This window comes from Dama dama, chromosome 5, assembly GCF_033118175.1.
Source record: "Dama dama isolate Ldn47 chromosome 5, ASM3311817v1, whole genome shotgun sequence".
In the NCBI taxonomy this organism is placed as follows: domain Eukaryota; kingdom Metazoa; phylum Chordata; class Mammalia; order Artiodactyla; family Cervidae; genus Dama; species Dama dama.
In genome coordinates, this window is record NC_083685.1 from 36,836,113 (window position 1) to 36,857,842 (window position 21,730).

Here is a 21,730-nt window from a genome sequence, read left to right on the forward strand (position 1 = left end):
AATTTGCTGAGTTTCATATATGTGGTTGAAAGTGAGTAGTCAAAAAACAGAAGCATCCTAATAAATGGTGTTACTATATGGCTATATTCTCATGTGATAAGTCTAATTAATCTTCTCTTTATTTAGTATCAGTTCAGTTCAGTTCAGTCACTCAGTCGTGTCTGACTCTTTGTGACCCCATGGACTGCAGCACGCCAGGCCTCCCTATCTCCCAGAGTTCACTCAAATTCACGTCCATTGAATGGGTGATGCCATCCAACCACCTTGTCCTCTGTCGTCCCCTTCTCCTCCTGCCATCAATCTTTCCCAGCATCAAAGTCTTTTCAAGTGAGTCAGTTCTTCGCATCAGGTGGCCAAAGTATTCAAGTCTCAGCTTCAGCATTAGTCCTTCTAATGAATATTCAGGACTGATTTCCTTTAGGATGAACTTGTTGAATCTCCTTGCAATCCAAGGGACTCTCAAGAGTCTTCTCCAGCACCACAGTTCAAAAGCATCAATTCTTTAGTACGGATAGTTGTAATTGTTACTTGGTTACCTGTATATTAAGCAATTCAACAGATAAGATGTCAACACCAGAGCTTCAAGATGAGGGGCTGTGTTATTCCTTGCTATGTAACTAATTACTCCAAGACTTAGTAGCTTAAAATAACCTTTATTGTCTCACAGTTTCTGAAGTTCAGGAGTTCAGACTTGGCTTAACTGAATCCTCTGCTTCAGGGATTCTCACTGGTTGTAATGAAGGTGCCAACAGGTGGTGCAGTCTACCTCGAAGATCAACTAGAGAGGGATCTATTTTCAAGCACCTTCAAATGGCTGCTGGCAGGATTCAGTTTTTAGTTGACAGACTGAAAGCCTAGGTTCCTCCCATGCTTAGCTCCTTGCCATGTGGTCCTTTTCATAGCGCAGATCAAAACACAGCTGCTTGTTTCACCAGAGCAAGCAAAAAAAAAAAAAAAGGGCAAGAGAGTGCCAGTAGAGGGAAGTCACAAGCTTTTAAGACCTAATATTGGAAGAGACAGCCCATGATTTCTGCCATATTCTATTCATTAGTAGCCATTCACTAGATCTACTCCACACTCAACAAAGGGATTACAGAAGGGCAGGGATACCAGGAAACTAGGATCATTGAGAACCACTTCAGAAGATGCCTACCACAGGAACTACCAGCCAACTTAGACATGGTAAGATCCACATCTAATTCACTGGATCCTTAATAACCCTTTCTACTAGCAGACAATCCAAAAATCTTTGATGTTGATTAGTGATTCAGATGATTTTTCTCTTAGTAAGCATTATTCTAATGTCAACCACCTTTATGGCAGGTTTTTAAATTGTCTCTCTACTGTTGGATTTGATCTTGCTCCCAGGAGAGGAAGGAAAATGTGGAAAACCAGGTAAGTTTTAATATGTTCTGGGATAAAAGTAAGTGAACTCTGAGATCTTTAGCAATTTTAAAATTTAAGTTCTCTGACCTTTAGTTTTCTCATATGTAGTAGAATGGAGTTAATTCTGTGTGTTTAGTACTGCTTCTACAGAGTAACTGAGACAACATAAGTAAAATCTCCAGCACCTGTCCTAGGGACACAGCTACTAAAGAAATGCTGACACGGCTATTTAAGAAATGCTATTAAAGAAATGTGTAGGAAAAAATGGATGACATTAAGTGCTGCTTTAAATTTCTTTATAAAAAGAAAATTAGCAAATAATGATGCTGCCAGACAGTTTTATTTAAGACTTTACATATCTGAATAATCAGTTAAAAAGCAAATGTTCATTTTTACAGTTGCACAAAAGGAAAATAATAGGGAAAGCGATGGCTGGCTTATGATGTGGGGCCAAGTTCCATAAGTTAAATAAAAAATCTAAGTTTTAGAACCTGGGGCTCTAAAAATAGCACTCGTAATTAATACTGTTCTTCAGATTCATAGTTTAAGGAAGTCACTACATTTTATTTCTTGATGTTATAGATTTAACAACATATTGGTAGCAACATGTAACTTCTCACATGGATTAGACATCAAGAGACCAGCTTATGTATATAAACTTAAACACTGAAAATGAATATATTCAGCTATTATGGAACTTACAGCAAATACAAACTTGTTAACAACTTTCCAAAAGGCACAAAAGACAGTGTTAATAAAGAGTGGTCTTTTGCATCATTTTCAAAAATTCTTCCTTGTTTATTTCTCCATCCCCATCATGATCAGCCTCATCAAGCATTTCCTATAAAATGAAATGTAAATAGGAAATGAACATTCAAATACACACTCAAAACCAAATTTTAAATTTATTAATATAACCAAAGAAAGAATATAACTAAAAATTATATAGATTAAATTGTATGTTCTAATTATAAATTATAATTAGACAAATAAGTGAAATTTACCTGAAGTTCATCATCTGTTAAATTTTCCCCTAGCTCCTTAGCAACCCTCTTGATATTGTTCAGTGATATACTTCCTGTATCATCATCATCAAATAGTTTGAAAGCCTTCAATATTTCTTCTTTTTCATCCTTTTCACTCTTAAAAACAGAAACAACTAAATGTCATTAGTCTTTCATTTATTTATTTGATCAGTCTAGATGTATAGGTCTTTGAGGTCTAGACAAGAAAGATAGCAGGTAGACTGAGCTTTATTTACTGCTATTCTGACTTTTGGCAATTATTCCAGTGCATTCACATCTGCCCTCAAGGTACTGAAACTCAGGGTTTATTTAAGTGGAAGAGCCACAGAGTGACAAAGAGAATCTATCTCTTATTGACCTCAGGTAAGTGAGATCCCTTATCAAAAATGTAAGCTCCAAGACAATAGGGATGTCGTCTCATTCAGTGCTCTCTAGGATTATGCCTGAGAAAAAGAGGCAATAAATTGCTGATTTCAAGGCTGGCCCTTCAAAATGCTGGCCCCATTCTCTCTATCCAGCCATATATCCTTATTATTTCCTAACAAAAATCCTCTTCTCACACTGGACAGTCTTCACTACTACCCTGAAAACATCTTTAATCTTGTTATTCCTATCTGTCTAAGTCCTACCCATCTTTAAAGATGTGTATATTTTCCTCTGATTGCTCCAGCCAATAAACATAGAAGGCTATTGCTTGTATTTCACTGAAAAGCAAAATCACTACCATACCATTTTTACACTCATTATGGCAAAAAATTCTTCAAAATTAATGGTGCCAATTCCTTCTTTGTCAGTTTCAGCTATCATCTTTTTAATTTCTTCTTTCTTTGGCTCAAATCCTAAGGCCCACATTGCAATCTGAAATAGAAAGTAAATAAGTTATAATAGGCCACAGTCTCATTCCTAGCTCTTAAATTAACCTGTTAATTACTAGAGTCTCTCTTTTTTACTCTGGACTAGCTTAAGCCTAGAAAGTCACGTCAGCGCGCTTAGGTTCCAGTCTCATGATGGGCTTTGGCCTATGTGTGTGCATGACTGCTAAGTCACTTCAGTTATGTCTGATTCTGTGCGACCCTATGAACTGCAGCCCGCCAGGCTCCATGGGATTCTCCAGGCAAGAATACTGGAGTGGGTTGCCATGCCCTCCTCCCTGGGATCTTCCCAATCCACCGATTGAACCTGCATCTCTTATGTCTCCTGAATTGGCAAGCAGGTTCTTTATCACTAAGGCTTTGACCTACTCATTCATAAAACAAGAGTAAAATGCTTAACAAGATACTATTTTGGTTAGGGCAGGCCAGGTCTATACAATAAAGGGGTAGGTGTCTGCACTTAAAAGATTTTATATCAAGCTTTCAGAAAGCTACTGTTAACGAAAGACTTAAAGATTGCAACAAATCAATGATAAGGTTTTTCAAATGTTTCAGAATTAGAAGTAATTTCAGAACCTTCAGTTCTTTCACATCTATGGTTCCAGACCCATCAACATCGAATAAATCAAAGGCCTCTTTAATTTCTTGCTTTTGAGTTTCATTCAATTCAATTTTTGCTGCACTTTTTTTCCATTGGTCTGAACTTGGTCTGGATGCCTGTAATAAATACACATGTGGGTGAAAGATAAACTATGTAACTGGGAGAAGTACCAGAACCAGAATTAATGGACTAACTAAATATAATAAACATATTCAAGCATCCTATTCCATATAATGAACCTCAAGAATTTTCCCCTTTCCCTTTGCTAACATTTATGCTTTAGTTATTTATATCTTGGTGGAAAGCCTGGTTCTTTTTTACAACTTGGGTTTTTCTTTCAACTTTAGTGCCCTTTGAGAAGCAGAAAAGGCAAAGAAGACATGCCAGAACAGTAGCTGTTATATGGGAAAAAACTGGCCTTACTTGGTATATCTGAACAGCAGTGTTTAAGGCATATTTACTTTCATCTGTGCCTGTATGTCTCATAATAAAATGTGTGCGATATGGTTGATTGAAACATCGTATCTTTTCCCACCTTCTCACATACTTATCTATATTACAGACTGGGAAATGAAAAAAAACACACATTTTTCAGGTTAAAAAAACTACTCCAGGGATCTGGAGAATAAAGGTTGGACCAATTATCAATATCCAGAGAAGATGGAGGTCATCTTCCTGCTATCTGCCATTTTCTGCTGTAGCCTCATTTCAGTATCTTGTCTTCAGCTCTGGGATAAGAGGCAGTAGTATCAGAGATTCCATGTTACTGTGTATCTAGATACCAGCTTCACACATCTTAAGAGTTGGTCGTAGGAGCAGAGGATTCTTGATCACTGGACGGCAGCTACACTGGTGTGGTCTTCAGCAGTTCCAATGGCAGAGGTCGTAGCTTCCCCGGCCAGTTTTTTCAGAGTTCCGTATGTCTTTCCTAGAGGCCCATATCCTTCAACAGTTTTAAAGCCTCTTATTCTCTGTATTCAACTCGTTTCTGGCTAGCGAGTGGTTCCTGTCTCCAACGCCATTGGTAAAACGGCTGCTGGGCTTGAAGAGGGGAAAAAATGAACTGGAGAACCGCTCTTCCGTCCCTAGAGCCACGGACAGTGCGCTCTATTCGGCGACGAATGGAGGGGTTACTAATGACATTCGAGGATAATGAAAGGAGGCGAATAATACATTTCAAAAACCAAACAAAACTTCCTTATTTCAGGGAGAAACTTCAGCCTCAGCCTCAGTAAGAAGTTGCAGTTTCGCACTCACCATGTCTCCAACCGGCGCCCCCGGCCGGGACCTCCCAGCTTTACCCGCCAGCCGAGCTGCCCAACAGTAGCTCACCGCCCGTAAGCCGTTGCTAAGGCCGCTCTCACAGATCTCTCCTACAGCCCCGCCTATCCAGGCTTTTGCCCACTGACTGACAGTCGTTTCACCCAATATCAGCAAAGAAGACCCTCGAGGCCCGCCCCCTCTTTCTAGTCTCTACCAGTAGCGTTATGCTCTGCCTTTCCCCGCCTACCGTTAAGAGGAACTTTCCGTCTGGTTTCTTAGCAACCAAAACTACCAGCCCGCCCAGCTGGGCTCGCCGCGCGCTTGCGCAAAATACGAGGCGTAAGGGAAGGTTCTTTACACTGGCGTTTTGGCTTCCCAGTGCCAGCAGAATGTCGGGGAGCGTCTCGTAGGGATGGAGACGAGAGCGAGGTTAGTAGGGAGGTGTTTCTACCAAGTGGTAAGTCTTTGGTGGAGATGTGAGGGAGCTCTTGGGGCCTGGAGGAAAGGATGAGGCTCTAGGGCCTAGTAAATTGGTGCACGTATAGGTTTACCATCCGGCCAGATTACCAGAGTCGAAGGGGACTGCCTTTGGCTTGCGCCGCTAGACGTCCTTCAGCCTCCACAGTGCGTGGGCTTTGGCTTTTAACCGCTTCCCTTCTCCGTGGTTTGCCGGGATTCTGGCCTAGTTGGCAACATTTCTTTACAGGAGAGGCGTGCTGTGTGCATGGGCCCTTGGGATTCACATGAAAACTCCTGGCATAGGAAAGAGTTTTTACCTGTGTTGTAGCGTTTCTTTGCACGTTGGACCCATGCGCAGTCCCTATCAGCATTTTCTACCGCTCCCCCCCACCCCCAAAACACACACACACACACACCACCAACACCACATTATCACCTTCAAATGTTCCATTGGGAAGATTCCTTCTTACCAAGATTTGGCTGGTTTTCCGACCATTTCAAGCATAGATCTTCACTTGAGTCCAGCATAGGTAGCCTGATAATCCATTTGAGTCAGTAACCGTCGAGATTTAGATGTCCAAAGCAAATTCTTGTCCTGAGGGCCAGACTTACTGGTTCAGCCCAGGTCTGAATCTAGTCAGGGGCCAGCTTAAGTTTGGGGAGTAGGAATGAAGAGGTGATAGTCTCTTAAAACTTCCAACGCTTAATTGCTTACACGCCTGGACTCTATACCTCCTGCAGTGCCTTCTCTAGAGTAACTTCTAAAAATCATTCTGGATTCTCCAGCGCTGGATTCAGGAAGAATTAACTTTTGCATAGGGTTTTCCCTTTATCTCCCTTATCTTCTTGAAGGTAAGGAAAGAAAAATGTGCAAAGTATATTCTTGAAGTAGTCTCCCAAATCACTTCTCTATTTCAGTAAATAGAAACATGGCACGTTTTCCAAAGCCAACATCTTGTTTTGTTTACATTATATCCCAGGCACATTACATGCATTGTAATCATTGACTGGGAAAAGAAACTCATTAGGATTCTGGAAAGTAGGTGGGCTGACTAGTATTAGAAGTGATTTTTATGTGTAAAGGTACCCCAGTGGAAATTAAAATGATGCAAATTCAACATAGTTTGTGAATTAAGAAAATGTTCAGTCACTTAATTATAGTATATATGGATTTTTCAGGCCATTAATCTCACTGAGAAAGTTGCTCTTGATTGGTTTCAAGGACATACACTTTATCTTTACAACTAGTATTAAAGGGATTTCTGAAATCAGAAATGAATAAATGACCAAGTGGAAACAATTGTAATTTTTAGACTTTGCTGGATCAAGTTTGATCTCATGGCAGTTAAAAGACTGAGTAATGTGTTAACCTGTTTTTGCATCATTTTATAATTTAGGCTTTTATATTTGGGATATTAACTTATAGTGAAAATGATTTTTCAATTATGGGTGTAGATTGCAGTTTCTAGGTCTTAGGAAGTATTCAGCATTGAAAAATAGCTGTTACTAATCTAATTTTACTCTAGAACATTAATAATATTAATCTAGAAAAAATATTAAACCCATATCACTCTTAAATCTGCTACATTTATTTAATGCTTCCTGTGTATCACATACTATGCCATTTATTGGGTGAGTTTGAAAGGAACTGAGTGTAGAGTATAAAGATGAATGAAGGCAAGGAAGCTACAAAGTAGTGGGGGAGAAAGGCACAGACATAAACACACCATTTTTAATTCAGGATGCTAAGCACCTTAGTAGATGTATATAGAAAGTACTTTGGCAGCCCAAGAAGGAGGTACTGCTTCTCCTTGAGGAATTGGAGAAGACTATACTAAAAAGTGAGGCATTGACCTTAGGTCCTGAAAGATGTATAGCATTTGCCAAGGTGAAGAAAGGGTAGGATATTCAGAGTAGAGTATAGCATGTGCAAAAATGGAAGTACATGTGTGTTGTAGTGTGGTGAGATCATGGGGTTTATAAGGAAAGGTGGAAGAGATTAGTCTTATAAATTAGCTGGAAGTCAGATATATCAAGCTAGGAGTAAAGATTCTTTTTTCTAAGATAAATGTTTTTAGGCAGTGGAATGATCTGATTAGGTTTGTGTTTTTCAAAGCTAATGCTGACAACCATGTGAAGGAGGAACACTTTGGAAGCAGTTAAAGGACCTCAACTAAGTGCCAAATAAGAATTATGTTGACTCCAAGGGCAGCTGAACCTTAAATTTATGGTTGAGGAATGCTGACAATGGCATCTGTTTAATCTTGTTTCACTTCTGTACTCAAGTGTGAGATAATAAATGTGGTGATAACCGTTCGTTCATTCGCCTGTCAGATAGTTATTGAGTACTTGTAATATGTCAGACAGTGTTCTCAGTATATGGAGTACATCACTGACTAAAACTGCCCTCCTGGGAATTACTTTCCAAGAGAGGGACTAGTCAATAGATAGTAAATTAAGTAAATATACTGTACTGATTTATAAAGTGATAATGTTATGGGAAAAAAATTAGAGCAGATAAAGGGAGTCTAGAATGTAGGGATTTCCATAAGGGAAAAGAGGAGTTTGCATTGTTAAATAGGGTACTCAGGACAGACCTCGTTGAAAGGGGGATGTTTGCATAAATATAAAGATGGTGAGACCATAGATTTCTTGGAGAAGAGCATCCCAGAAAGAGGGAAGAAGCAGAACAGAAACACTAAGGTAGGAGGCATGCCTTACATGTTCCAGGAACAGAAAGGAGGCCAGCACAGAGTGGTCACGGGATAGAGTGGTAGGAGACAGAGAGGTAAAGGGGAGAAGTACAGATTCTCAACACGCTGTAAGGACTTTTTGACTTTCACTTGAGTAAAATGGGAAGGCTTTGCAGAATTCTGAACAGAGGAGTGTAAGGATTTCAGATTATTTTGATAAGGGACTCCTGTGACAGATAGGTATAAAAGCTTTATTTTCCAGGTTGGAGGTTTTAAGCAGTGGACTGAAATGATTAGACTGTATTGGAAATGGATTAAAGTGAGTGAAGTCACTCAGTCGTGTCTGACTCTTTGCGACCCCATGGACTCTAGCCTACCAGACTCCCCTGTCCGTGGGATTTTCCAGGCAAGAGTACTGGAGTGGGTTGCCATTTCCTTCTCCAGGAGATCTTCCCAACCCGGGGATTGAACCTGGGTCTCCCACATTGTATGGGTTGGAGCTAGGCAAACTCTTGATTTTGTAGCTGATCATACCTGTTCAGAAGACATTAAGTTTTTTAAAAATCCAACTCCTGAGAAGTTTTGCATGTCTTAGTGTTCTAAACCAAGTACTTTAGTTGTTGTTGTTGTTCACTCGCTAAGTCGTGTCCAACTCTTTGTGACCCCATGAACTGTAGCCTGCCAGGCTTCTCTGTCCATGGGATTTCCCGGGCAAGAATTTTGGAGTGGGTTGGCATTTCTGATTCATAAAGAGTCAGACACAACTGAGCACAGCATGGTTACAGTCAGTGACATTCTGTGACTTAAACATAGTGCAGAGTGGCTTCCCTGATGCTCTAGTGACTGAGTCTGAACTCCCAATGCAGGGGGTCTGGGTTCAATCCCTGGTCAGGGAACTGTGCCATAACTAAGAGTTCTTGTGCTCCAACTAAAGATCCCACATGCCCGGAGCCAAATAAACAAACAGTATAGAAAGCATAGTATAGAAACCATAAACAGAGACACTGACACCTGAGAGGAAAAAAAAAAAGGCTTATCCATGTTAAGCGTATGAACAAGGCTTGGAAGAAAGCATAAAAGCTTTGAAGTGGGAAGTGCAGTGGAAGATTCTAACAAAAGAGAGTGAGTTACTATCATGCTGGATAGAGGGGCCCCCAGAGAGCAGTATTGTATAGTAGTTAATAACCTGGGACTTAGGCATTAGACAAACATGGATTTTTGTTCTTAACCTTTTACTTACTAGCTGTAAAATTTTATATATTATTTAATTATTATTCATTTTGTACATAATTAAAAGATTAATGGTAGTATATTTATATATGTGTGTGTTAATTACAGTACAGTAATAAGTTAATCATATTGTTGTTGTGAAGACTACATTCTGTGACGCAGGTAAACTGCCTCCTACTTAGTAAGCTCCCAAAATGTCTTAGAAATGAAAAACAAAAGCAAAAGGCAAGTTTTGGCTTTTAAAGCTTATCTTTTCAACAAATTTTTCTGAAGCAACCAGTGTGAAAGGGAAGCAGAGATTGGCGTTGTGCTGGCAAAGCCAAGGACCTCTGGGAACAGCAGAGGCTGGAAGAGGCACAGAGGATTCTTCCCTGGAGCCTTCAGAAGGAGTGTGGCCCTGCAGATACCTTGATTTCAGACTTCTAGGCTCCAGAACCATCAGATAGTAAATATGTGTAGTTGTTAAGCCACCCATTTGTGGGTAATTTGGTAAAGTAGACCTAGGAAACTAATAGAGCAAAAGTGTGGAGAAATTTAAAGGCCTGTACATTACTGGTAGGAAAGTGAAATGGTTTGGCTGCTACAGAAAAGTTTGACAGTTCCACAGAAACACATACAGAATTACCAAATGTCCACTCCTAAGTGTGTACCTACCCCAAAGAATTGAAAACAGATACTCAAACAACATGTACACAGATGTTTTAGTATCACTTTTCACAGTAATCCAAAAGTAGAAGCAATCCAAATGCCCATGAATGGATAAACAAAATGATAGTCTCTGACCTACATGCATAAAAAGGAATGGAATACTGGCACATGCTCCAGTGTGGATGAACTTCAGAAGCATGATGCTAACACTGCAGGGTTTTCTCTTGGGGGATGATGGAAATGTTTTGGAACAAGATAATAAAGTTAGTGATTGTACAACACTGTGAATGTTCAAAGTGCCGCTGAAATGTGTACTTTAAAGTGGCTAGGTTTACATTAGATGAATTTTTTAAACCATAAAGCTTTTAGAAGAAATGTGAAATATCCTTTGTATTCAGGGGTAAATGAAACTTTGGAAAATAGAACCTAATAGCAATAAAAGAGAAAAGGATTATGAAAATAGATTGCCAGGCAGTATTAAGGGCCACTTACAGTTTGAAGTCAGGAACTTAAAATGACACCAGTCAGCGTGGTTGGCTGTTTCTCTGTTTATTTTCAGCTGCCTCAATGTAAGCATGGAGTAGACAGAGTTGGATTTCATCAAGATTAGTGGTTTTGCAAGGTGAGTAAGATGAACCAAAAGAAAGAGAAGGACTTTGAGGGTGCATATACTAGAGAGTGATTGTAATAACTGGCAAATGGGCACTTAAACTGGATAAGTAGAGAATTGATGAATGGGTTTGTTGTTCAGTCGCTAAGTCGTGTCCGACTCTTTGTCCGACCCTATGGACTGCAACACGCCAGGCTTCCCTGTCCTTCACTATCTCCCGGAGTTTGTACAGATTCATATCCATTGAGTCAGTGATGCCACCTAACCATCTCACCCTCTGCCGCCCCTTCTCCTCCTGCCTTCAGTCTTCCCTGTCTGGGGTAGAGGACAGCAAAAATATGGTAAAATCAGGGAACTGTAAGACGGGATGGGGCTCAGCATTCTTGATATCTAGAGTATACATTGATGCTGTCTAGAGACATAACTGAATATATCAAGAGTTTTATTTTTGTTTTACAGAATTGAAAATTTCACAGAAGAGGTTTTGAAGCCAAGTTCAAACAATTTGTTATATTAATGTATTTTCCTGGGCTGTACTGGCTTTTCTCCTTAGCCCTTGAAAGCCTATATAGGAAGCTGCTGTTGACCAACAGTTATGCTGTGACTTTCTGCTGATTCTGAGATGTATCTGAACTGTGGTACTCTTCAGCTTCAGAGGTGCATCTCAGTAGTATAGGAACAAATTTACCAGTGCCGAGACCAGCATTAGAGGAAAAGCAAGACTCTGAGAGTTGTTTGCTTTTTGATATTTTGAATTTAAAAGATTGTAATAAAAAATATATAGTTAAAGAAATTAAAGGCTTAGAGTTGGAAGAGAAGTGTATGTTATCTGCAGGTTTAGCTCTAGTACTTTAAGAGCTCGTACCTCACAACTCAGGTTATTTTACAGATGGCTTATCAATAGGAGGGTACTTTGTTAACAAGTTCTTTTATTGGACTAAAGACTTCGTCTTATAACTTCTGCCTCTAATTTTGGATATGAATTCTGAAATATTATGTGAAAAAGTCTAATTGCTCTTAAACTTCCTTTTAAATAGTACTTTCTCCCTCCACTTCATATTCTAATCAATAACCAAATCCATCCTTTCACTTCCATCCCTCTTGCACAGTTCTCATCTGGATAACCATGGCCTCCCTGCCCACAGTCTGGCACCCATCCAATCCAGTCTACACTGTTACCAGACTGGTAATATATCCAGAGCACTAATAATAATAATAATAAAGTTATCATTTTATATTTTTAATTTTATTTTTAATATTGTTTGCTTAATTTTATGTTATAAATGTATTATTGTAAGTACTCATAAGCACTAATTATGTGCCAGGCACTATTCTAAGAACTATCTACTCACTTAACACCTTATAATAACCCTATGAAGTAGATTCTGTTATTATCCTCAGTTTTCAGATATGAAAACAGGGCAGAGATGTTAAGAAACTTGCTGAAGGCCACACAGTTAGTAAGCAGTAGAGACAAGTTCAAACCCAGACTTCTAGATTCAGAGTATGTGCTTTGAAACACTACATCAAGGTGTTTCTTCATCTTCTCCCCTTAAAACACTTCCATATTTCCCATGATAAGTAGGATCAGGTTTGACACAGTGCCTGCTACCTTTCATGATTCAGCCTCTTTCCTTCTATCTCTTTGTCTTACTGCTTGTTTTATATTCCCGTGAAACTAGATTACATGTGTTATCCCAGTAAATTGTTTTTGTCACATATAGTGTATTTACTACTACTTCCTTCAGCTTGCTAATTATTTCAAATTATTCACGTCCAGCATTACATTCTTCTGGAAGTATTGCCTCTTGCCTGCTTTATAATCCACTTCCCCCGTTGAATGAAGTGTTCCTCCTCCACACACCCTTGCCTTTATCATTAATGCTGTGTAATTGCACTGGCCATATTTAATGAAAACTACATATATCAGAAACTCCTCAAAAGCAGGAACCATATCTTATTTTCCTTTTAATAAGCATCCTTTAGAACCCTGAATTACCCTGAATAAAGTTCCAAGTTTTAATTTTATTTGCAGATGATGATTCTTGGTGATGGATTGCAGAGTCATAAACAAAAGAAGGCACACGGGACTGCAACAACTTTCATCCTTTGCTGAAACAGGAAGAACTTTCCTAGGCCCAGTAAAATCATCCAAATTTATTATAGACGAAGAGTGCCATGAAAGTGTGTTAATTAGCTCAGCAGTAAGGCTTCTTGAAAGTTTGGATTTAACCAGTGCAGTAGGACAGCTTCTCAGTGAAGCAATTCAGGCACAAAATAAGACATACAGAACTGGAACCAGTACTCTCTTGTTTCTTGTTGGTGCCTGGAGCAGTGCTGCTGAAGAATGTCTTCATCTGGGCGTCCCCATTTCATTAATAGTGTCTGTGATGTCAGAAGGCTTGAATTCGTGCATTGAAGAGGTAGAATCGCTTCAAGTGCCTGTCCACAGTGTATATGACCATATAGACAGCACAGAAACGTTTTCTGGACTTAGTGTCAGCTTGGACCCTTCTCTACACATCCCTTCAGGTACTGGTTTGGTCCAGAAAGAGCATGATCTCAAAGATGTTGCCTCTCAGTCACTGGCCTTTTGCAGGCTTTCTGGAAGACCTGTTAAATCACCTCAACTGTTTAGGCTTCAGACTAGGTTTGAAGCAGATGAGAACACATCACAAACTCCTCAAACTCTGAAAAACAACCTGCTTACAGATACCCGCTGCCGAAAGTCAGTCCTAACCCACAGTAGACATTTTAGTAGGACAGATCATCATCAATGGATAAGCAAGCCAGGTGAATTTCTAGAACAACTTAGTGTAGCTGCTCCTAAGACTTACAGATGTGGCGATCTGGCAGAGTTGGAGGTGGGTTTGAGCCACGGAGACCCCAGCAGCATGAGGCTAGTGGCCGAAGCAGTACGGCTGCAGCATCAGAATGCAGGCATGCGACGAGGCGGCCACACTGTGCTGCTCCCCTTTGATATTTCAAGAATCTTCACTTGTTGCTTACCGGGCTTACCTGACACTTTGTCTTGTGTCTGTCCAGGATACATCACTGTTCTGTCAGTGTCCCGTGCTACTCTGATCAAGGAATTGCAGAATCAGCCAGTCCGTATAGTTCTTGTTGAGGGTGACCTCACTGAGAATTACCGCCATCTGGGATTTAATAAGCCTACAAATATTAAAACAGTGTCGGAAAGCGTGAAGGTGCAACAAGACAGCTCAGAAGAACTGTGGACAGATCATGTACTACAAGTGTTAATCAAGTTCAATGTGAACCTTGTCCTGGCACGAGGAAATGTGTCTGAACGCTTAGCTGAAAAATGCACAGATAGTAAGCGGCTGGTAATTGGATCGGTGCCTGAGAGTGTGCTGCAGGCTTTCGCAGAGGCTTCGGGAGCAGTGCAGGTGGCCTACATCACACACATGAATGAAAACTGTGTGGGCAGTGGGGTCTCTGTGACCATGTGGAGAAGCGTTCCCTCTGACACTGTAGATGGGATCAGCAGAATGACAGTCGTGTTAAAAACAGAAGGAATTAATTTGGTTACAGTAGTGCTGACTAGCCCAGTCACTGCCCAGATGCAAACCAAAGAAGACCGGTTCTGGACTTGTGCCTCTCGTCTGTGTTACGCTCTGAAAGAGCAAAAGGTCTTCCCTGGAGGTGGCGCAGTTGAGCTTTTGTGTCTTACCCATCTTCAGAGTCTCGCAGGACAGTCTGTGAATAAAGGAAATCAAGGCTGCTCAGGATGGCTGCATAACACTTCCTCTTGGCTGGCCTCATCTGCAGCACTGTACAGACCTACGGTGCTTAAAAGCCTGGCAGATGGATGGCACAGGTACCTCTCAACTCTCCTGCGTAACACTGCTGTTTACTCTTCAGACTCTGAAGCCGCCACTTCCATTCAGTGTCATCTACAAAATGCTGCAGACTCTGGCTCTCCTTCATCTTACATCTTGAATGAATATAGTAAACTTAATAGTGTAATTTTAAATTCAGGCATTTCAGATAAGCTGGAACCAATTCCAAGAGTTTATGACGTTGTTACACCAAAGATTGAGGCATGGCGCCGAGCTCTGGATTTAGTATTGTTAGTACTTCAGACAGACAGTGAAATTATCACTGGACTTGCACACACACAGAAAAGTTCACAGGAATCAGAAGGCTTTTTATTTTTGTAAAGGTATTGGCTAAGTCTTTGGAAAATTGTCTTTGGTAACATGTCATGCTAACAATAAATTTTCCAGTAGTTAAGTCTCAGTATCTGAAATGTCAGCTTTTACCAAGAAGAAGATAATTGATATGTGTCAATAATTGTGCAGGATGTGAGATTTCACCCTACTTATAATCTCACAAGTTAGCCTGTTAAACTTTTCATGGAATGCTACAGAATACACAAGATGCTTGGATCAGAGACAGGACTTTTATTATTCATAGCAAAAGCAGTACCCAGAGCTTTGGGTTGGTCTCTGTCAGGTCCCCATTTCTCTAAGTCCCACAAGAGCAACACAAAGGGCCCCTGATGAAAACCAGCACACTCAGCGTGTTGTGTTCTGGCAGAAGAACACTGAGCTTGGAGTCGCCACTGCTTTTATAGTAAGCAGAAACATCTTTTTTTTTTTTTTTTTTAAGCAGAAACATCTTGTTCTTTGTCCAACAGTAGTTGTTTCCTCATGCCTGAAACATGTAAACACAAGCCTGAGACATGAGCTGCTTAAAGCTAGGCCATAGCACACTGGGAATGCATGAAGTGCCACTCAGAGCCCATGGTGAAGAGCCTCCTCCAGCAACTCACTCTTCAACAGTTCTCGGCCAGACTCAGAGCCCATGGTGGAGAGCCTCCTCCAGCAACTCACTCGTCAACAATTCTAGGCCAGACTCGAATTTTCATGGGAGTGTTGGCTACTCTGATTACTCTGGCAAAGAGGTTACTTTGTTCCATACCAAATCCACTCAGTTGGTCTCATATAGCAACTAAATTAAGGCTACCAAAATGGACTCTGAGCAGCAGGATAAAATCAGTCTGCAGTATTGACCTCAGCCATGTTCCCCAGCATCTTGAATTGAGTCAAACGTCAATTCCAAGGAGGACCAGTAGGTCTTTTTATTAGCCAGAATGTAGTCTATAATTTGCTGTCCATAATGAGCCATGCAAGGGAGCTTTGACTGACTTGCTTATCTTTGGTGTCATTGCAAAAATTACAGGAGGCTATAGATGGGCCAAAGGCAGCCCCCATCCCTAGTGGAGATACCATTGTGGCCCACGCTCCTCACATATGAGCACATGTAACCCCAACAGGCCCAGGTCACTATATTTCAGGATTTGTTGTGAAACCTGATTTGAATTGTATGTTCCTAGTCGCTCAGTCACGTCCAACTCTGTGACATCATGGACTGTAGCCTGCCAGGCTCCATTGTCCATGGAATTCTCCAGGCGAGAATCCTGAGGTGGGTTGCCATTCCCTTCTCCAGGGAATTCTTCCCAACCCAGAAATCAAACCCAGATCTCCTGCATTACAGGGAGATTCTTTACCACCTGAGCCACGAGGGAGGGTCACAAAAGGCAGACACGACTGAGCAACCAAGCTTGTGCAAACAGAATCACAATGAACCTGGCTTCCCTGATTTGAATTAACCATAAATTTAAGTCATACAGGTATTGTCACCCAATAATTGCAGCCTCAGTTGTCATACATGGCAAAATCCAAGGCTCCTCAGACATTAAGAGAAGCATGTGATCAGTCAGATTGAAACAAGTTTGTCCTGGTCCCTGTGCTTGTGATGTGTTCTTATCTGGGAGCTGCCATTGGTGGCATCACATCCTGCCTCCAGTAGTGAGTAAGAGGCTTACCAAGGAGCTGAGCCTTCTTTGTGGTGGGCACGGAGATGGCATTTGTTTGTTTGACTCCCAGAGGGACCGAGTGCTATGAATCTATCCAAATGGTCTCAAAGAACTTTACTTGGCAAACAGCATTCTGAATTTCGTTTGCTTATCAGTTGATTCTATTGGTGAATAGTTTGAAATAGATAATGCCATAGTCAGGAAGAAAACTGCCACAGTCGGACCATTGAGAGAGGCTTCTAACTTGTCAACCTTGTAATATCTAAATACCACCCATACAGTGAACATTTGAGGCATCAGTGTATAGAGGCACTCACTCAGTCCCAGCCTGTTGGTGGGTAGGATGGGGTAGAGCATGGTGGTTGTTGGCAGGAAGCCTGTCTCGTTTTTCTGCTTGTAGCAATACCCTGAATGGTGGAATCTTCTCGGGTGCTTTATGAGCATTTAAGTTTAAGTACATAACATAGCGATGCCAATTGTGTATTTTTATAATAATAGTACATTGAATTGGGCCATTGGGCTCCACCCACAGGGTCACTTTTTTCCTTTCTGCCAGATTTGCTCCAGTCGTATCAGTTGACTTCAGTCACTTTTCCTCCATAGGAACATGGACCAAGAAGGTTAACACTTTCACGTTAGGGGCTTTAACAGTTGCCAGGAGACGATGTGATCTCCCTGACTGGGAGCTCAGGTAGGGGCAGAGAGAGGGCAGCAGGCAAGGAGGGTTTGTTTTTTTTATTTTTTTTTCCTGGCTCTTCATTTCAGTGTTAGGGCCAGCTTTTCCTTTGTTCTCTTGCCAATATCTGGAGGGTACCCAGGCTCCAGGGGTCTTTCTATTTGCCCTCTGCATGCCGCTGCATCTCCCCAGTGCCCTGCAGCCCTAGGTACCTTTGGCCACCCTGTGCCCAGTACTCACTTTCCTCAGGGACTGCCGGGTAGCATGTCACGGGCACCTGTACCTATCAGCCATAAAGGTTCAAGTTCCTTTCTTCCTCAGAGTTCCCCATCACACTCGAGTTTTTCCTTAACAGCCGCTGAGGTCAGCAGGGAGGTGCCGGATGTATTAAGTTTAGAGGGAGAGAAGGGCTCCATGCCAGGAAGCAGTGCTTCGTGTTTACTTTTGGTTTTGATCAGCTGCGCAACTTGTGCTCAGAAAACTTGTCTTTTTGTGTCTACTCAGAGTTGCATGTCTTCATTGCTGACAGCATTCCTTTCAGCTCTGGGGACCCCTTGACTTAGCAGCCGCAGCCAGTTTCTTCTCTTTCTTGTGCCATGGGGCTTGCTACCGTGTGGTCGTGTCCACATCCTTCCTCTTCCCACCCCAGGTGAGTGGGCAACCACCAACACACCATTTGGGTGGCTTTTTTTATTCCCACCTCTCTCACATACTTAGTTTCCAAACATTCATTTTCAGGTACATAGGCAGCACAGGCAGCCCATAGTCCCTTCCCCATTTCCCACTTCTTGAGTGAAAACATTCACTGTTGGAGCCCAGGGAGCCATATCTCTTAACCCCACCCACTGGGGCTCATCTTTTCCAGAGAAACATGGCACGCTCAAGTCAAAACTGGCAAGAAGTATACAGGATCTGGAATTTTGCCCTGTTTACAAGCTAACAAGTTAGCTTATTAAAATTTCATGAGACACTGGCAGAAGAGTCAAGACTCCTGGATCAGAGACACAGGACTATACAAGTAACCGGAGCTTCACGTTAGTTTATGTTGGTCCCCTGTGCTATCAAGTCCCTCAGGGGTGACATTAAGAGCCCGTGATGAATGCCTGAACACACAGTCGTTTGTATTACTGGAGAGGAACACAGAGCTTAAGCAATTCATAACTTTTATAGTAAGCACAAGTAAGCGTATTTTTTGGAGAAAGATATTACATCATCATTCATGGTTGCTCACTGCAAATTCAGCCTTGAGAAATGTCCTGGAAAAAGAGGGCTGGATACCTAGCAAGAACATACAGTGGTGCCCAGAGCCCATGGCAAACTGCCTATCCCAACAAAGTCTCTTTCACTACTTAGCCATAAATTGAACATTATAAGACCTGAATTTATGTGTGTAGTTTTGGAAATGAGTATTAGAAGAGCTCTGAGAAAATAATAGTAATTAAGTTACTGTTTACCTACCAGGTTCCAGGCACCCTTCTGAATTCTTTATATATTGCACCAATTTGCTGCTGTCGCCACAACAAAGTAACACATACTAGATGACTTAAACAACAGACATTTATTTTCTCACAATTCTGGAGGCTGACAGTCAGATCAAGCTGTGGACAGGGCTGGTTTCTTCTGAGGCCTCTCTCCTTGACTTGTAGATGTCTTCACATCTTCCCTCTACCTGTCTTTGTCCAGATTTCCTTTTTTGGTCAGGATACCAGTCATATAGGATTAAGGCCCACCCTAATGACCTCATTTTAACTTAGTTACCTCTTTAAGGACCATGTCTCCAAGTATAGTCACATTCTGAAGTACTAGAGTTTGGGACTTCAGTGTGTTAATTGGCATAGGGATGCAGTTCACCCCATAATTCATGTCTGGTCTCAATCTTTGCAACATCTATTCTCTCCATTTTATGGTTGAGGAAATTAGCCTAGTAAGGTTAAGAAACTTGTCCAGGGTTTCACAGATAATAGGTGGTAGAGCTGAAACTTGAACTAAGGTTTTATCTGGCTCCAAAGTCTATAAGCATTAATTGTGACATGAAGCTTTTTTTTTTTTTTCTATAAGATGACAGCAAAACAAGAAAAGAATGTCTGGTTTATTTACAGGACTAATTTAAATGTATTAGAAAATGTAATTTGATTATCCTCATGATTGGGAAAAGAATATCATTTTTGCTTTAGTGCTTATCTTATATGTAGTAATGTGAGAACTTTGCACAGATAACCATTGCAGTTATACAGACTGTTCAAAGTTAGAATAATAACGGTGTTGAATATTGAATGAACTGTTTTTAAAAATATGTTGTATTTATTTGAATAGCTATCAATACTTTTATTCTCCCTCTGTATACTATTAACATTCAGTTTTTGTTAAAATATCACGAAGATTATGAGTGCCACTGATGGTAACATAGATGTTTAACTCATATAGTAGATTTTTCTTTTGCAAATCTTGTATTTGCATGTATTCATACTATTATGTATCATCGAAAAAGCAAGATGGTCCATTTGTTGGATCATCGAAAAAGCAAGAGAGTTCCAGAAAAGCATCTACTTTTGCTTTATTGACTACACCAAAGCCTTTGACTATGTGGATCACAGCAAACTGTGGGAAATTCTTCAAGAGATGGGAATACCAGACCATCTTACCTGCCTCTTGAGAAACCTGTATGCAGGTCAGGAAGCAACAGTTAGAACTGGACATGGAACAAAAGACTGGTTCCAAACTGAGAAAGGAATACGTCAAGGCTGCATATTGTCACGCTGCTTATTTAACTTATATGCAGAGTACATCATGAGAAGTGCTGGGCTGGATGAAGCACAAGCTGGAATCAAAATTGCCAGGAGAAATATCAATAACCTCAGATATGCAGAAGACACCACCCTTATGGCAGAAAGCAAAGAAGAACTAAAAAACCTCTTGATGAAAGTAAAAGAGGAGAGTGAAAAAGTTGGCCTAAAGCTCAACATTTAGAAAACTAAGATCTTGGCATCTTGTCCCATCACTTCATGGCAAATAGATGGGGAAACAGTGGAAACAGTGGCAGACTTTATTTTGGGGGGGCTCCAAAATCACTTCAGATGGTGACTGCAGCCATGAAATCGAAAGACGCTTGCTCCTTGGAAGAAAAGTTATGACCAACCTAGACAGCATATTAAAAAGCAGAGACATTACTTTGCCAACAAAGGTCTGTCTAATCAAAGCTATGGTTTTTCCAGTAGTCATGTATGGATGTGAGAGTTTGATTATAAAGAAATCTGAACACCGAAGAATTGATGCTTTTGAACTATGGTGTTGGAGAAGACTCTTGAGAGTCTCTTGGACTTCACAGGATCAAACCACTCAATCCTAAAGGAAACCAGTCCTGGGTGTTCATTGGAAGGACTGATGCTGAAGCTGAAACTCCAGTACTTTGGCCACCTGATGCAAACTGACTAGTTTGAAAAGACCCTGATGCTGGGAAAGATTGAAGGCAGGAGGAGATGGGGATGACAGAGAATGAGATGGCTGGATGGCATCACCAACTCGATGGACATGGGTTTGAGTAAGCTCTGACAGTTGGTGATGGACAGGGAAGTCTGGTGTGCTGCAGTCCACAGGGTCACAAAGAGTCGGACACAACTGAGCGACTGAACTGAACTGAACATATTAGTAGGTACTGAGAAGATCTTGTAATAAATACTCTCCTTTGAAACTAGAAGTCTCACTCTAAAAATATAGGTTTTGTAAGTTTGTTTTGTTTCCAGATTTAAAGAAAAAAAAAAAACTGCATGCTACCATATGGTTTATCAGCTGTTTTTCTAATTCTTATAATCATGAGAAATATCTTTAAATTTTAATTACTCATGGAACTTTTCTGTTTTTTCAAACTGAGGACAGTCCCTCAAATAAACATGATTCATCTAAGTAAGTGGGGTTTTCAAGAAACCCTATCAATAAGCAGGTATAGACATTTCTTTTAAAAATATATATATTTTTGGTGCACTGGGTCTTTGTTGCTGCACACAGCTTTCTGTGGTTATGGTGAACAAGGGCTACTCTGTAGTTGCAGTGTGGAGGCTTCTCATTGTCGTGGCCTCTTTTGTTGCGGAGCACAGGCTCTGGGGTTTGTGGACTTCAGTAGCTGTGACACATGGGCCTCAGTAGTTTTGGCTCCTGGACTCTAGGGTGTGGGGTCAGTAGTTGTGTACAGGTTTAGTCATTCCTGGGCATGTGGGACCTTCCTGGACCAGAGATTGAACCCATATCCCCTGCATTGGCAGGTAGATTCTTAGCCTCTGAACTACCAGGGAAGTCCCTAGACATTTCTTAAAACACCAGAGCAGTGTTGCTGTCTTTAGGAGACCAATCTGCCTGTTGAACATTGCAGACTACAAAGAGGTTTGCAGTTACCCTACGTCTACATTATAGCCCATTTTCCCAAAGATAAAT

General features: G+C 41.0%; 2 protein-coding genes across 5 annotated transcripts; one reads left to right on the forward strand and one right to left on the reverse strand.

The window, feature by feature from the left end:
* Positions 1-48: 48 nt before the first annotated feature.
* LOC133055770 (centrin-4) lies at positions 49-5,272 on the reverse strand. 2 transcript variants are annotated; one of them, XM_061140886.1, is made up of 6 exons: positions 5,142-5,272; positions 3,860-4,000; positions 3,141-3,269; positions 2,391-2,528; positions 2,089-2,227; positions 49-536 (listed from the first exon to the last, which is right to left on the reverse strand). In XM_061140886.1, exons 1-5 carry the CDS (start codon positions 5,142-5,144, stop codon positions 2,138-2,140), a joined length of 501 nt encoding a protein of 166 aa, XP_060996869.1. In that variant the 5' UTR covers positions 5,145-5,272; the 3' UTR covers positions 49-536; positions 2,089-2,137. The 2 variants fall into 2 exon arrangements, with proteins under 2 accessions (XP_060996869.1, XP_060996868.1); XM_061140885.1 differs by lacking the exon at positions 49-536 and having other exon boundaries at positions 1,713-2,227.
* A 170-nt stretch (positions 5,273-5,442) lies between these two features.
* BBS12 (Bardet-Biedl syndrome 12) lies at positions 5,443-21,145 on the forward strand. 3 transcript variants are annotated; one of them, XM_061142301.1, is made up of 3 exons: positions 5,443-5,576; positions 10,737-10,799; positions 12,823-21,145. In XM_061142301.1, the coding sequence occupies exon 3, from the start codon at positions 12,839-12,841 to the stop codon at positions 14,966-14,968; it is 2,130 nt and encodes a 709-aa protein (XP_060998284.1). In that variant the 5' UTR covers positions 5,443-5,576; positions 10,737-10,799; positions 12,823-12,838; the 3' UTR covers positions 14,969-21,145. The 3 variants fall into 3 exon arrangements, with proteins under 3 accessions (XP_060998284.1, XP_060998285.1, XP_060998286.1); XM_061142303.1 differs by having other exon boundaries at positions 5,468-5,604; XM_061142302.1 differs by lacking the exon at positions 10,737-10,799 and having other exon boundaries at positions 5,452-5,576.
* The last annotated feature ends 585 nt before the right edge of the window (positions 21,146-21,730 follow it).

Excerpts from the sequence above, each read along its gene's own strand:
- LOC133055770 (XM_061140886.1), bottom strand. Across the intron at positions 3,270-3,859 it reads TAGATGTGAAAGAACTGAAG|ATTGCAATGTGGGCCTTAGG; the intron begins GTTCTGAAATTA and ends TTTCTATTTCAG. Across the intron at positions 2,529-3,140 it reads CCATAATGAGTGTAAAAATG|AGTGAAAAGGATGAAAAAGA; the intron begins GTATGGTAGTGA and ends TCTGTTTTTAAG.
- BBS12 (XM_061142301.1), top strand. The coding sequence starts at position 12,839 with ATGGATTGCAGAGTCATAAACAAAAGAAGGCACACGGGACTGCAACAA.